This window comes from Anopheles gambiae, chromosome 2 (genome assembly GCF_943734735.2).
Source record: "Anopheles gambiae chromosome 2, idAnoGambNW_F1_1, whole genome shotgun sequence".
Lineage (NCBI taxonomy): Eukaryota > Metazoa > Arthropoda > Insecta > Diptera > Culicidae > Anopheles > Anopheles gambiae.
The window spans coordinates 724,182-741,236 of record NC_064601.1 but is presented as its reverse complement, the minus strand read 5'-3'; the positions used below and the strand labels follow the sequence as shown (position 1 = coordinate 741,236).

Genomic DNA, 17,055 nt, shown 5'->3' with positions numbered 1-17,055 from the left:
TCAGTTTCATGGTGATTGTTTTCTTGGAAGCCTTTCGACTGAACTGAATATGGTTGGCATGTTTTGGGGCCGTTATATACGATTTTGGCAAGACTGAAACGCAACAGATTTCATTCACATGCCCTTGGGCGTCGACGAACCGCAAATATTAGGGGAAATGGCCGGGTGCCTTAAAACACATGTGCAAGTACCAGCTTCTCCAGCTTAGTCACTTATACAAACTTCTTCAACTGGAGCAGATGAACAGAGGTGAACGATACCTAACAAACCACCCTTCTAAGCATACCTACTGAGTGATGCTGATAGTTGAACGCATCACTGCTTTAGTATCGGCAACACATTAAAACATAACTATTCAAAGCATTATTCCCTACAGTGCAATTCCCCCCGCGTTAATGCAAAAACTCCACGTCATCTAGCGTTTTCGTACAATCCGTGTAGTGTATGCAGTGGCCGCTCTCGTTCCTCACATGCCCCCGCGTGCAAACACATCCGCTGTGTCGCACATATGGGCAAATCTGGCCATACGTGCCGCAAGATTTGCCACACGGCCTATCGAACAGGGCAAATGTTTCGTTGTTGGCACAGATGTTGGCACCACTCGCTGCTGGCAGTTGCTTATCGGCCGCGTACAACCACGGATACCACCGTGCCAGAACGTTCCAGCGGTGTCGTTGGTCTCTCATCCAGCGTGCTGTAAAGTGCAGGTTCGAGAGCAGCAACGACGGTCTGGAGGATTCAATCAACAGTATTGCCACAATCGCTACGGCCACAGCCAAGTGTCCTCTGGTACGCTCCATTCTAAACTGGTGGTCAGTTTGATCAGTTTGAAACAGGCGCTTGAATCCAATCAAAGAAGCCTCTGCAAACCATTCTATCATCATCATCATCATCATCAGGGGTTTAGTTTGGTGTGGCGGTAGATGTAATTGAAATGATTTTCTCTTCAACTGTATGGATAATGCTATTTTAATGATCTCCTGTTTGATACACTTACAACTAAACTAAAGATTGAAGGTGGAAATCACCACAGCAATAGAATATCAACGTAAATCACACGCACCTTGTAGCAATCTGTTCAACTGTACTTACGTCACTCCCTGTTCGACTGTTTGGTATAACAGTTGTGGCGTACAGTTTGTTATACGGAACAGCGCCCTCTACACGTCAACTGCTTGCACTTCCATCCACCCAGCATCCAGGCATGTCGACCTGATTACGGACTGATGTCAAGGTTCTTCATATCAATTCAATCCCCCACCTCTTATCACTCGTAAGTTTGGTTCGAAATGTTGTGTACTGAATAAAGAAAAGACAAGTTAATCATTAAAAAGTCAACAACAAGGCACCACATAACACCGTAACTGCCCCGTACGCAATGCAATCAACTCCAGTGTTGCCGCTTTGCTTTGCATGGCCCGTACGAAACGTTTCTTATGAAAATTTAATCCTACAACCGATCGTCTCGAGCCACATACTCGTGTCTCCATATTTCCATTTGCCATCCCAATGCAGCAAACCCATACCTGAAGTCACGGCCGGGAATGGTACGTATGTCGATAGGTAATATTTTATTTTTGCTTGTACCTGCTGTTTGAAAATTGAACGAAATCGATTTACCTTTCTCCGTGGCCCGTGCGACCCGTTCCCCGACGTTCCCCACTGCACCGATAAGCGATTCCTGGAAAGTTCTCACGGTTTGCATTTGAACACCGTCAACGGCAACGAAAACGCCTTTTGCCGCTGTTACTCAAGCTGTAAAAATATTCTTTATTTCTCTCTTCGTTCACCCAATTCGGGCGCCGGATGTGCGCTACAGGATGCAGTCCTGAATGCGGCCAACGCTCCGCTTGCAGCTAGTATTGTTAAACATATTTTTAGTCACCCGAAAGGTAGCGGATCCCGTGCCACCACCTGCTCGCTACACATTTTTGTTTGTGCTTCAGGAACATTACATTTTGTACACGCAGTCACATTATTTACCACAGAAACACCGAAATACGAACACCAAACGGATTCATAGCAGCACATACATCATGTGACTTGAACCCCCAAAATCTCGCCATCGCGAAGGACACCTACGGCGATTTCGTTGACCGCAGCCAACGGATCCTCTGGCGCTGGGGTTTTCCTTTTCCACCGACAACAACACGACACAACAGCAACAGACACACGGCTCAGACGGCACACTGGGCCAGCTCGCGGGGAGTCGCTTCGCGCGGGCTTATACTCGTCGGTGTGGAGCGACGCGCGTTCAGTAGTCATACGACCACGTCGCGGCTTTGCGTGGCCGGCTGCCCACCGTTGCTCTCGAGAAACGGGTGCGTCACGAGGTCGGGGAAAAATCGGCTCAGGTAGCACTGTACCGCAAAGATGACGTCGTGGTTTGCGAAGCAGAACAGGCACGAAACGCACAAACCTTGCAGGCTGATCAGCAGGGCGGCCCCGATCTGATAGTACCGTTCCAGCGAGCAGCCCTTCTCCGGCCGAAACGGCAGCAGGATGTGCTGCAGACCAAACAGGGGAATCTGTAAAGGGCAGCGGGAAAAAGGAGACGACGCCGACCCCGGTGTTAGGAAATTGGCAATAATTGAGCAGTCTCCGCAGTCGGAAGAGAATACGCACGAGAATCAAGGTGGCACGCGTCGCTTTCCGCAGTCCGAGCGGTGCTGGATGGGGCGAGGTGGAGCTTAGCTTCGTCAGCAACACCCGGACGACGTTGATAAGAAACACCAGTGAGGCCACTAGCGAAAAGCACACCGGAATCGTCAGCAGCCACATGGCATGGCTTTCGTTCATCCAGCAGCTGGAAAGGTGTAAAGGTCATCATCAGATTGGACGAAAGATTGGCAATAGAAATCGTTGGCGGTGCCTAAACCTGTCCCTATCGACAAGCCTAATCAGCGGAAGTATCTTAACTGCTTCTATCAAGTACGGTATGACTAAAACAAGCTCCGAAAATCACCGCAAAAACCAATCATCCGCTCTTATTTTGCTCAGTTTGCGTCGCTCCTACCTAACGATGTTTCCGTTTCCCTGTCACGTACCGAACCGGACCTTACATCTTTTGCTTTTTTTGGTTTACAGTGAACACGGTGCAACGATCCTATTTTCCTCTTAACAATCTCATAAAGCCACATTTATTTCCTGCTTCGACCATCAACACCCAATCAATTAGGATGCTACTGCTGCTCATAATCCATCATACAGGAGGGTAACTGGGGGCGCCCCCTTCCAGTTTTGGTGCCCATAAAAGCGTGCAGACGAAAACTTTACCTCGCTCCATTCCGGGGCCAATGATAAAACCTTAACCCAAACAACTTCCCTCTTATCTCACACTCCTCTATCTGTTGGGTCTTCTCATATAAACCTGCCACGTCAATATATCTAATTCCGAAGTATCGCAAACAATCTCGTAAAAAAGAGTACGAGCCAACGCTCTGAAAATGTATCACTGTGTGTCGTAAAATACTTACTGCTCCGTATCGAGTGGCTGCGTGTTGCGGACGAGGGCGTACAGGCTCACCAGCACCATCGGCAATATCCAGCCGATCGTGACGAACCAACGCATTGCGACAATATCCTTGATGAAGACCTTTTTGCCGGCAGTCAACAACACACGGAAAAAAACGGAGAGAAACGCGTCCGTACGTATGTGATGTAGTCGGTGGAAAAGCGGAAAAATCAAACGAATGGAATTAAATCGAACAGAAAAGGGAAGCAAACGGCACCAACCCTGGGAAATGGTCGCTCTGGCGCTCGGGCGGCATGAATCAATCTCAGGCAACCAAAACCACATACCACCCCAGGACAGCACCCGGCACGATATGTTCACTCCCCGGCCTGACCAAAGTCAGCTTTTTGCTGAGGACACACGAAGAACACGGAGGACGGAGCGCGCTGGGTGGCAATGGCAAGGACAGCTGTCGGGAAGACGATACTCCGTTTCAGCGAAAGCAACAGGCTGCAAAGATAGTAGTGTCGTATGACCGAGTGTGTGTGTGTGTGTCTGTTGGTTGGTTGGTTTGGTGGTTTCGAAAGTCCTCCGGGGACTGTGCAGAACCGGTGTTGTTCTGATGGCCATCATCCGGCCTGGTGCCGGTGACCGGTTTCAGCAAACAACTTCGTCGTCGCTGTCGTGTCCTCATCGTGCGACATCCTAATCGAAGAGAAAATGTGCTCCAATGAGGAAATGACCTCATTCTTCGATCACCCCCCGTACACCGGAACGACCGAACGACAGGTCGATGCGATAGTTCACGTTAGAGTATGGCGCACTGAATTTGCGGCGGGAAGTTTTGAATGAAGTCACACACTGTATAAAGTTATCACCAGCCATCATAAAACACACCCACACACATAACTAATTCGCAAAAAGGACACACGAGTCAATTGACGTACGGCTTAATCGTTGGCAAAAGTTGACCAGACCACCAACCACCACAACCAAGCCAGGCGAAGGGAGTGAAATTAACTTTGTACCCGTTTTCAAGCGCCCTTCCATGCCTACTTATCTGTCTTACACACATAGCTTGGTTCCAACTTCCAACTGCAGTGTGCTCGGCCAGTGTGCTCAGTCAGTGTGCCAGTGTCAGGACACGGTTGCCCAGACAACACAAACCGATCCAATGTTCTTCGATAATCTCGAGCAACCGGGAGGCGCACAATACCGATGACACTCAAGGCGACCCCGGGGTATATCTCCTGGGTGTGCGCGTATACTTACTATAACTAGCACAAGATGCAGGTGTAGTCCTTCGCAGAACATCCAGAAATAATTAACCAGCATCAGGTAGTGTAGCAGAATGTGCAGCCCGACGCACCAGCCCTGCAAAGAAGATTGTTTGTAAGCACACGAATTTCCCGGAACAGTAACGCAAATTGAGGTTAATGGCTGAGGTGATGGATCGGAAAAGGCAAGAAACAGAGGGAGAGAGAGAGAGAGATCGGCAGGAGTAAGTGCCTGGAAATACGAGTAGAGTTAAACCCCCAACTCTCCCCAATCTATCTATCCATGGGGAAATTAACCCACAACCGAGCCAATGCGTTGTACGGTCAGTTTGTCCATCTTTTGGCTTTGCTCTAACTTTAACAATTATCTTCACCACACTTGAAAGTGCGGTAAAAGTGTGCCACAATGACCTCCAAAGTTTCTAACCCGCACTACATGTGGGTTTCGAGCACAATGACGCAAACTATGCCGAAACTAATCACAGCCAGCAGCAGCAGCAGAAGCACTTCCAACCCACGCTCACGTTCGTCTCTGTACAAAAACACCATAAAACATGCATCTTCCTCCCGGTGGTGCGAAGGATTTACCCTTGATACTGCACCAAAAATGTGCTTTATGTTATTTTCTCTCTCAATTAACCAACAAATGTCCATCCGCTTTGCTGCCTACATCCTTGTTGGGGTTTATTCTGCCATTCTGTCCGGAAACCTCATGCCGGGCTTCACACAAACTCACACGATATGTGCCGTATCAAAGCAGTACGGCCACCACTTGGACAAACACTAAAACTGCGCATCTGTTGCACAGAGAGTATAAGGTGTGAAATATGGTTCATCCTTCTGCGCCCAGCAAGGTCAGCGTTCGTTGTTGTTTTTATTCTCCGCTACTCTGTAAGCTTTTCCACCAAAGAAGCACTAAAACGTGCCAAAACGTTGCCATCTTTAGCAGGGGAAATAAGTAGACCAAGTGGAGGGAGCATGTATAAACCCAAGGGTAGCATAAAAAAGTGACCAAATATCATCTGCCGAGTGTGTACCACAACTAACCAATTTAAGCTCTTCAACGTTTCCGGTTTTGCCCACTGAATCGTGCAGCGTGCCGTGCTGATTGCTGCCTACGGACATAATCCGCATTAAACGAATGTATCTGACGCGTCATTGAATTTCCATGCTAAATGCTCGTTCTGTTATGATTTACATTACTTTTTGCGGGGCTTCCAATCAATGTATCGTGTTTGACGCGTTCCCATTCAATCGTTTGATCTCTCACGCCGAAAGAGTCAAACGAAAATTAACCTAATTACCGTGGACCCGCTGCCGATACATCACCAAACCGCATCATATGGTATGGTTCACAGTTGCATCGATTTCAGGCATACTCCAATCAACGGCGCTCAGTTCAAAGGCTGCCTGCAATCGTTAATTACCATCATTCGGACACATCATTCGGTGAAGCCTACAATCAAACGCCAGCGAAATGTGCGTTCGGCTTCGATCAGGTGCCACAACAGTTCAGTGGGCCACAAGCCCGCCTATGTCGCCGCGTCCTGTCCTAGCCCATTTTGCCATATATTTTCTTGCAACAAGGAAATTACGCGATAGAGGCAAAATAACGCCATCACCGGTGATGCTGCTGCTACAAAACGAGCCTTGACTAAATGAATTTATTTCCCTTCCTAGAACACGGCGGCGTGTGGCATAAAGGGCGCATTTTTTCGCACCCCAACTTTATGTTATTAAAACGCTTTTCCGGTCTAGCGGGCCAACCAACTTCAGGCTTTTGCCTCGCAAGAGCACCTCGAACGAAGCAGCTAGAGGCGAAAAAAACATAATACAAGTTTTAAATAAATAAGCAGCCCCGAACGCTGCCGTAGAACGTTCGTCCGTCCGTAGCATGGCTTACCTTCTGTTTTCTAGTTCTGATTACGAGCACCGTTTCTCTATTGCGATCTTTAGTTTTCCCTTGTCCAAGGCGCACATCTTTGCATCATGTATTCCGCACAGGTTTGTTGTCACCATGAAAGTTCCCTCCTGTGCCACTCGCTTTGTTGCTCTTTTGGCTTATGATAATGCTTCTTTCCTTCTCCCGTTCTGCCGTGGGACTTCTTGCTTGGCCTCACGATCTGCACTTGCCAAGTCGGTGTCGGGGAACAACATTATGTTCCGAGGTGTACAATGGAATTCACCACCCCACCTCTAAATTGTTGGCATCTCTTGTCGCTTTTGTGTGTTTTACACGCCTGTTGCTCACGCAGAACGTACATTGGTACGAACGATTGCACCAGGAATTTCCATACCAGCAGCACCGGGAACACCTTTTGCACACCTTTTCTTCGATGAGAGGGTTTCTGTGAGGTTTCTTCTGCGTCTGCATTGTTCATGAATTAGCTTACAACCTGAACAAACCAACTAGTAACGACCGAAACGACTACGAGCGAACAACACACCACCATACATTACTCTCTAGCTCGAAGGATCGAACGTTAATATCCCCAGCGGACCGAGGACCGACGACCCCCGTACAAATCACGCAAATTGGAAGACCCTTTTTCGGTACAACCCATTACCTTCCATCTTCCATCTGCCAAGGGCTTACCGTATTTGCATTTAGGACATCCGGATCCTCCACGACAAACTTGTACCAGACGATCCAGAACAGGCAGCTTAGCGCCAAGGAGGTGAACAAATGGATGTGTATCCGTATGCGGGTGCATTTCAGCGTGCTGCCAAGAAAGGGAGAGAGAGAGAGAGAGAGAGAGTAAAAGAGAAACAGTTGAAAACTACGTTAAGCTAAACATTACACGAAATGTTCGATAAAAATATACACCGAGAAGCAGAGCAGTGACCGATGGTTTGGATTTTCTCGGCCAGTCTGTCGTCCATTTGTCGACTAAAGTTTTTCAATTTGCCTTCCCTTTGCTTTCCCAGCAGAACCAGCTTCTTCGAGATGAATGTTTAACGATGTGAAGGGCACATAATGCTTGCCACCTTCTTGACCTCCTCGCCACCACTCTCTTCCTCGGTGCCCTTGTGTTGCTGTGGTACGAAATTTAACCGTGTCTGACACTGGCACTGGCGGCACGGACGGCACGATCACTGTTGCGATGCTTAATTTTCTCAAGTGGCCATCACGCTGCTCCCCAGAATGGCTCAAAAACAACAAATTACACTCTCTCCCCCCCCCCCTCCCCCTCTTCTCCACTCCCTCACTGACATGGCGTCGCCAACGCGTTAACGAACAAGCCAGTGGAAACAGTTCACCACTCCACGCAACTGACCAGAGCAACACTTCAGAATAAAGATTGATTAAGAGTCCACAAGAACCTGACACTTTCTCCTGATTCGCATCCCTCGTTCTGCGGCAACGGTATTCCACTGGGTATTCCACTGGGAGCACTTAAAACCACCCAGTGCCCAAACCAAACTCAACAGCAAAAAGTACCTGTAGTGTACCACTGCCCCGTTAATAGCCAACAACAGCAGCGCTCAAATTTCCGTCCGGTTAGAGATTTATCGTGCAAAAATACAAACTTTTTGAACGCTCATTCACACTCAGCGCATTAAAGGCGGTTTAATAAGAGGGGGAGGGGTGGGGGTGGCCGAGAGATTCAGTTCCACTGGCGGAAACATAGAAGGCAAACAAAAAAAACGTCCACTTCAAACCACCACATTCCGCGAAAATCCAGTATCATCATGGTCGTGGTACATCCGCTTTTCCAGAAGTGATGTAACCGAAGAAGGATTTAGCATCCGTTTTTCCATGTTTTTCCATGTTTTCGTTGTTGAAATGCGGAGAAAAATACTTTTGCACGTGTTCCATTCGTCGTTGAGCGTTTGGGGAGCGGGATAGATAGCATTTCAACGGCGATCAATTATTCAACCGATGGTCAGCTAACTGACTTGACTGACTGACTGACTGACTGGAATGGCGGTTTTCGCATCGACTTTTGAAGCTTTCCATCTTATTGTAGGTCGGCGAATTTCGACCATTTCCACCATTGAGCCCTGAAAATAAAATCTGGCGCCATAAAGTGGGACTGAAGAAAGAAAAACATATAAAATGCGGAAGCTTTCCCTTATGGCTGTCGGATTCGCTTCACTCACCGTAAGTCAACTCAAATAGAAAAACTAGTTATCATCAATCATCTTCAAACGACCACGATTGAAGCAATTCACATTTTGTGTGTGGCATTTTGGCCGTATCTATCCATCAGTCAAAAAACAGCGACTCTGCCTTGTGCCAGAATAGCTCTGTGCGGGGATGCGCACGCGGGGGATGAAAGGAGGACAAGATATTTCGGACAAATGATGATCACATACTCTCGTCAGCCGGTGACATAGATAGGGAGGAGAGGAGCATTAACTACATCACTAGACACGCTATGCTTTGCTGGACATGTGGTTCTGTGTCCCTGTACTGGGAGTTGTTAGAAATTGTATCTTTAAAGCGAATTTTATATGCAGCGTGCTGGAGAAGCTGGTGGCAAACTTACCGAAAGCTGTGGAAAATACACAGTGATATAATTAGCGTTAAGAACGAAACCGTGTATCCACCGATGTAGATGTCGTTTACCAACCGACGAAGCTGGAAGGAAAATTGAATTCAAAACATTAATTCGTAAAGTTAAATGAGGGTAAACATGCCGCCACATGCGCTCGCTGTACGATATACGCCCGCGGTACTTGTCCCTGGGAAATGGGGGGGGGGGGGGTCGCGCGCGTGTTAGGGATGAAGTTCAACAATATGACAAAATTATATGCCAAAGCATCTCAACACACACACACAAGAAAAGATGTTCTACCCAAGCCCCAACAGTCCCCACAGTCCCGTCGTGTTTGGATTTGTTTGAAAGAAATGAGATGAAAAACACATTGCGAAAAGCTCAAATCAAGCGCATCAACATTCAAACGTCGACGTAATCGGGCATAAATGTTATGATGGTTCTTTTTTTTTTTTCTTTTTTTGCACATTCTTATTAACCGCATCACATCAGCGGGCGCGAGCAAATGGTGTGGATGATGTCGTCGCCGGGACGTGTTGATTGCTTACCAGAGCAGGCGGCGACTAGTCTCACAACACCCAAAAATGACAACACAATCCCCCCCCCCCTGCGTCCCACTACGTTGCTACGAACGACAAAGCTCACCAAAGCCAGTCAACCAAAGGAGTCGATGTATGCCCGTCGTCTCGATCGACTAATCGACAGCTTGCTGTATCGCCGTCTTATGTTCCTTCCCCGGTAGCCTAAACAACAATCAATTTATCGCCCGTTGAAGAAGCAAGTGAGATAAAACTAATGGCCAAACCACACAACGTCTCACATTGGTGGGGGTGTCGTCTGGCCAGAGTGTGTGTGTGTCCGGATCGAGACTCTGTACATCATTACTCATGTTGTCAAATTTACTTTATCGCCATATCGCGCGAACACTTCCTGTGGCTAGGACGGCATCAACAAGGGCTGATGACGTTTGATGAGGGACACACAAGAATGATTGTAATTTAATTATCGTTTCATGTACAAACACCTTTCTCAGACGGGACTGAGGGGGGTTATGGGTGAAATTTGAAAATAATACGCAAACTAATGAAGTAACAACCCCCTGTGACCCACTGCCCCGGTACCGTACCTGCATATCTTCCGTGTCGATACAGTTGGTGTAGTTGGACCATTCCCGTCCGGAGTGTGGATGTACGAACCAGGACCCATTCTCATGACATCTGTGTGCGCCGTGTATGTGTAAAATAGAAGAAGAAAAACATGTAACACATTCCATTCCATTCCATGCCCCATACCGGCAAGCAGCAATTGGGAGGGGTAAATACATAAGCTAATTTCCCTCGAGCAAAGCTCCATCACTGCTCAAGGGAGTGGGGAAACTCGACGGGAAGCTGGAAGAGGTTTCGGAGCCAGATCTCGTGCTACTTACGTGCGATAGGCGAGCCGCCGTGGATCAAAGCCTAGCACAAACTTTGGGCACCAGTTTTCCGCGACCGTCCCAGCCAGCGTCGGTTCCCAGCAGGACCATCCGTCGAACCGGCGCGGGCAAAACACCGTACTACCTGTAAAAACGGAATGTCAAAACAAACCTACACTAAAGGGCCATCCCACTTGCAGGTTCACTGTTTCCGCACCATACGTCTAATGGACCACGGCAAAGACGGCTTCAAAATGGCACTAATGCCTGGATTCGAGCACTATCTAATGCATTTGGCATGTTTGCTTTACAATGTTACTACAGATGTGTCACTGAAGCTCTGAGTTCTTGAGCTTGGGCTTTACATTCTTATCACGTATCACAATATAAATAGCGCTGGAGTTTACTTCATCGCATAGACATTCATTCCCTCCGAATTTGTCAATGAATTTTGGGGAACAACGGATTACCCTCGTCTTTGGAGTTGCCGGGTTCAGTTCAATCGAGTTTACACATTCCGGTTGAATTCACACCAAACACCGACACATTGTGGGAATCATTTATTCCACCGACGCAGATTAATATTAATGGCGCTCGTTACTGCGGATGGAAGCTGAAAAGCTCCTGGCAAAAACAAACCATACGAAGCCATTCACGAATTAAATCGTCCGTGTTAATGCTCCGGTCTGCAGCTCATAAACATTACTCTTTCCCGTCCAAATCCCAGCCATCTCGAACCAAACCAATGGGGCTTACATTGTAATGCTCGACTCATCGTGCGGGCGAATTCGTTCATTCGGTGTAGTGCTTCTCCATTTGCACAAAGCCATCGTTGAGCAGGTGGAAAAAGCCGCCTGAACAGTGGAGCTCTATTTCTTACAATTATGATTGATTTCAAGCAAAACACTATACATTCCAATTTACAGTCAAACTTAACAGGAGCTATTCATTTTCTTATTTATCCGCCTAACAAACACACCCGCGGCCCGAGATGTCATTCGAAGGAAGTTTTACTACTTCCCTTCCAACAAAGTTAAAAGCGAATGACTCACAGTTTGCTAACCACGGACCACGGACCACCAATTTGAAAGATTCATCGTTCAACTTCCCTTCCGAAGCAAGATCCGAGAAGCGCCCGGAATGGATGGCCACAGCACAGCAACACCTGGAAACGGGAATCAATTTCGATTCCCCACAATCTTCGCCTGAGGTCGTCCTCTTCTGCAGTCAGTTCAGCGCCAATCGGTCGGGCTCCGGTGCCGAGCACGTTGAGCCTTTGACTTTTACGCTCGACTTTTCACCCCAACTTAACTTGAGCTGTAACTCAATTTCAGCTACACCACCTTGTTCCGTTTAAAACACGCCACTGTCAAACGCGATTAGCTTCCGATGGTGCAAGTCCGACCAGTCTTTCCTTTCCCACACGTTTAACTTTAGTGCCCGCAGACCGACACCTTCCGCAGCAGGCCGTGCCTTTGGCGTCCGGGCGTCGGGTATACACGGAGCCTGGGAAGAAAACTCGTCCGAAAGTTTCAAGTTCACAGGCAAGGAAAACTCCCATCGAGATTAGCAGTTACTCGCTCTTACTTCTTTTTTTTTCTAAATAATTCCTACTCTGCAGTAAATTTCGAGTCACCAACTGAAAAGATTCGTCCTCCGAGGTCGCACCTTACCATAGGTAGGACGACCATGATTTAGTTAAGCTTCCGCCAGCCATCATCGGCGCCACAATCAAACTTACCATCGGTGGTCCACGGTGGCTCGCTCGTGTTTGACCGCATGCAGGTGTAGTAGAGATGGCGCATCAAATCCTCCGGACTTTCGAACTCGAGCCTATCGAACTGTATCTGTCCATCCTGTCCGTCGCCTACTCTGCCTCCAGCGTCGATCATGCCCGTCTGACCAAAGTAGGCGCTCCCGTTCGCTGTAACAACAGTAGTGAAGAAGCTGCTTAGCACGTACGTACGTCCACACACACACACACATTCACACACTCACTCACTCATACACACACGACGCGTGTAATGTGCGAAATTGGATCAATTCTGCCTTAATTTGATATGGCCATTGATGACCAGGATCGAATTTGATGCTATTTTCCCAATTTCGACCTTCGACTGTTGGAATTCAAACTGCTCTTTCGAGGAGGGGGGGGGGGGGGAGGGAAGGGATGGAAAAACGAATTTGCTGTTGATTTATCTGGAAAAGCTCGCAATCGTAACATATTATGCAAGTTGATTGATTGCAATAGTGTTACAGTTACGATACGAGTGCTATTTGAAATCCTTTACTTCTCATTTACAACACAATACGTAACTTTACAACAAAGTGTAACAAACAAAAACTCTGTTTCCGATCTATTCGGTAATCAAATGCACCTGTTGTTGCTGTCCTGTGCGCTCTATCACTTTGTCTTTTCCCTATCTCTCCTATCAGCACAGTGTAAATACATTCTCGCCCGAGTGAGTATTAAAATCAGAGAAAACAGAATGTGAAATGCACATTGGAAAATTGGTTCACGCTATCAATTACTACTTTACCCTTCTTTTTTAATACGCTTCACCGAATGCGCGCACTAATTGGGTAATGCAATTTTTCCAATAATTCCCTCACTTTCGCTCATTTTAAGCACTCCAGAGGTCAAATAAACACTTTTTACATTGAAATCATCCGTTGATGCGACATTTGCCAATGGATGGAGAAAGAAGAGGCATGAAAGGACCCAAGGATTGAACTGCTGATCGTAAGTAAGCTCACTCACTCACTCGCCATCTATTAACATCCATATTCTGAAAGGGAATTACCACGCTTGAAATGGTGCCTTATCTGTTCGTAAACGAATTACACCGTCACAGCGGATGAAGATGTATAATCCCTGATCAGAGCAGCTACTCGCTTCTGCCATTTTTGCCAATGTGTATTTCCTTCGGCATGTGCCTTTTGCCTCTGGCCACGACACGACCGAAAGCCGTGGAACAAGCGTACGATGCAAAAAGCGCTAATTTCAAGCGAATTGAACTCCCGTTCAATGATTCATATGTGGCGTAATAAAAGAAAAAAGAACAGACACTCTGATGCGAGTCTTTCGGTCGTTCGCTACTAATGGCTTATCAACCTTCTAAGCGCTGCTCCAGATCTTAGCAAGCTGTGTTTTCCTCTCTTTCTCTCTCTCTCTCTCTCTCGCATAGAAACCACCAGGGAGCTGTTTTGCTGGGAAATCACATTCCGATCGCCTTTTTTCCATCTCCCCACACACGACTATGCTGCTTCTTTACTTTGTAACGCTTTTTCCCCGTGCACACACACCTCAATCGCACACAGTGCGCGGTGCCATATTTCACACCAAAAATTGTACACATTCCTTGAATTCTTGGGCTTCAGTGGGCCGTGATTCCTTTTCGCCGTACGCCATCATCATCATCATCATAAACTTCTATCGTTCGAGAAAAAGGGCTGCGTGAACCTGTGTTACCAGCGATACGCGCAACAAGAAGAAGCGTGCCAGGTCGTTCTCTTTAAGAAGATTAAGGTATGGGTGATATATGAATGAACATATTCTGCACTACTCGCCTCACAACTCTGGTTAAGAGGATTTGCCTTAATTGGAACCAGTTTACTCTCTCTCTTTCTCTAGCGGCAACTATTTATTGCAACACTGTTCTTGTTAATATTTAAAATTACCACCGAGGAACTGATCGATTCGTCCTGATATCCGTGCATGGTACGTACTTGTCGCATCACTAAAAACCCACTCCAAATAGTTTGATGATGATAGTTGGATACTCGTTAACCGTCAACCCACTGACATTTTGCCCCTTTTATTAATATAATCCTAATTAGCCCTTGGGATAATCTTCCTTTTCCCCGTACACACACTTTCCCCCTTCTCTCTCTCCATCTGTCTCCCTTTTCCCATCAATGCGTACCAAATGTTATTATCGTTCACGATCCATTAGTTATTTATTTTTGCCTGTAGTACCGGCGCACAGCATAGCATGGTGGAATAGAATTCTCATTAGCGACAACAAATTCATTATCCTTTTCTCCTTGTTTAATTACCTTAAAGCTAGGGAGTTTGATTTGTACACCACACTCCGGTAGATATCAACCGAAAGCCGGTGCTGGTGCTGGTGGTGGTGGTTGTTCATCAAAACAGTGGCACTCTTTGGCCCTTGGATCTGCTATTTAGCAACTGGTACGCCGCCCCAAGGACCAGCGCAAATACTACAGCCGCCCCAGTCCATCGGCATCCTTCCGTCTTGTCGGAAATTGCAATTCGATACCGTCGCCTGCGGGGCCGGTTGATGCCTGTTGCTGTTGCCCCGTTGCTCTCTAAATCAACCTTCATTACATCGCTGCTGCTCACCTTCAACTTTAACATTTCTCACCTGTACAGTGTGTGTGCGGGGAACCTTTTCCAGAAAGCTTTTTCAATCCGGTGTAAAGCCGGTGGGGGAAGTCAAAAGCGGGGGAAAATCAACGGAGGATGTAATATGCTCATTGTGCGCGACTCATTGCACCATTATAATCAAGCGCTCGGGCATCCTTTACCTAGAACGTGCAACAAGAGGCGCGACACTTGAACACAAATGCAATTAAAGCGAGATTAATTTCTTTTCCGCTTACAAAGGACGAAGGGGGATTAACAGGCGCGCGATAATGCTTATAATCTCTTGAATTTAGTCCTGCAAGCTGGCCGGAAAAGGTGCCGGGTTATTTTACCGAAATTATAGTCCTCTTGTGCTCTCTTGCTCGTTCTTTCCCTTTGGATTGCTTCTGTCCTATTCATGACAGACGAATAGATTCGTCGATAGCGCGTTCTTTGAACCAAACACAGCACAGCCACAATTACGCGGCCAAAACGCGGAACGCAGATCGTGTTGGTTTCGTGTTGTTTATCTTTCCGGAAATTGATGGACATTCCATCAGCGCGGTTCAATTTATTGTGAAGAAAATGCCATTAGAAATACGAAACCGGTGAATGGTGGACACGGCTCGTGCGCTCGTGCGCTTTTGGCAACATTGTCAACATTATCGCGCCCCTCTCGCGCGCCCCAATCTAGTAGCCCCGTTTCCTTGTCCTACTAGCAACGCGCAAACCAACAACAACACATCGAATCCACAGCATGGCCCGCATTGCCTGTATTTCACTAAGCAGCGTTTGCTCGGATCACTTTGGGGTTCTGCGGGCCCCAAACCAAATAAATAGCGTAAGCGAACTGCCATCAAAAGCGTTCTTCATCCGAACTCATTAAGGTATGTTTGATGTTTGGCAGCTTCGTCAAAAGTCAAATAACACCTTTGCAGTGATACATATTTCCAGTGTCGCCCCGGTCATTGTAAATTCAAATATTTACCTTTCGCAAGATCAACGCGCACCAGCTCCGCCGCGTCCTCCCGGATCGTCATCTTGGCCAAGCTCGCGCGCCCGTGAAATCTCGGAAACACTTGCCGCAATTTCAATTACCCCGATGAGCAGCACGCTGCAGATTAATGCTTGCACATTCAATTATCCACTTTCCTTCACTTGGCTTCACAGTAAAAGCTTTGCCGAATTATTTATTCAACAGCCAGTCAGTCTGGCTCACCTGCCGCCGGCCCAGTGGCTGGGACGATGCTCGAGTTGCGTCTCGAGATTCGTTATTGCCACGATACACCTACAACATGCTCGATCGTAACTGTACACGTAATTTCACACCAGTTAATCACCAGTGGCCGCTGCCATTCCACGACGTCTCTTGGAGCGTCCGTTGCCCGCTTCTTCGCAAGACAACTACCATCCGCCGCTTTCCTCCTCACTATCACTTCCCTTCGCTTAGCTTAATGTACCATTGCACTTCGTTATCAACAATTGTGGCCCCACCAACAGATGACAAAACGGATTCAAAATTTAACCCAAACACACTATCATCGACGACGGTGGGTGAGTGGCTGGTTTGATGGTTCTCCGGCCCCTGAGATCCGCTTACATCCAGCAGTCCCAAGCAACTGACAGGATGAAACGCTGCTCAACGCTGTCGACGACGACCGGACGGGCGCTACCATAGCGACCGGACCGGAGTGAAGCACTCTGGGATGTTGCCTGCAGTACCGACCATGGAGGTGCCTGGTACTGGCTGTTCTAAGTTAAGAGCGCGAGAGAACGCGAGATGGTGGAGAAGCGCCTACTAAACGACGCCGGTGAGCACGGATGAGAATGAAAAGAGCATTTTTCATTGTTTTTACTCATTCCGATTGAGTACTCGCTCTCTCGCTTTACGCACCATTATTTTCCCGCCATTTATTTCACCAGCGTGTTCAAACGTCGTTATTGAACCGATTTGTCCCTGACCGTCTCTATTGTAGAATATTATAGAATCTTTGTTCACTAGAGAGTTATCCATCATCGCTTCTTGCATCTCATCTTGT

The 17,055-nt window shown here is 47.4% G+C and overlaps 1 protein-coding gene across 6 annotated transcripts; it reads right to left on the bottom strand.

Moving 5' to 3' along the window:
* Window positions 1-1,746: 1,746 nt before the first annotated feature.
* On the bottom strand, window positions 1,747-16,898 carry LOC1281991 (calcitonin gene-related peptide type 1 receptor). 6 transcript variants are annotated; one of them, XM_061650484.1, is made up of 10 exons: window positions 16,005-16,765; window positions 12,389-12,571; window positions 10,660-10,792; window positions 10,360-10,450; window positions 9,225-9,316; window positions 7,328-7,454; window positions 4,727-4,828; window positions 3,477-3,595; window positions 2,626-2,806; window positions 1,747-2,528 (listed from the first exon to the last, which is right to left on the bottom strand). In XM_061650484.1, exons 1-10 carry the CDS (start codon window positions 16,054-16,056, stop codon window positions 2,262-2,264), a joined length of 1,347 nt encoding a protein of 448 aa, XP_061506468.1. In that variant the 5' UTR covers window positions 16,057-16,765; the 3' UTR covers window positions 1,747-2,261. The 6 variants fall into 6 exon arrangements, with proteins under 6 accessions (XP_061506468.1, XP_061506466.1, XP_061506464.1 ...); XM_061650482.1 differs by having other exon boundaries at window positions 4,727-4,894; window positions 16,005-16,747; XM_061650480.1 differs by lacking the exon at window positions 3,477-3,595 and having other exon boundaries at window positions 4,727-4,894; window positions 16,005-16,892.
* Between the last annotated feature and the right edge of the window lie 157 nt (window positions 16,899-17,055).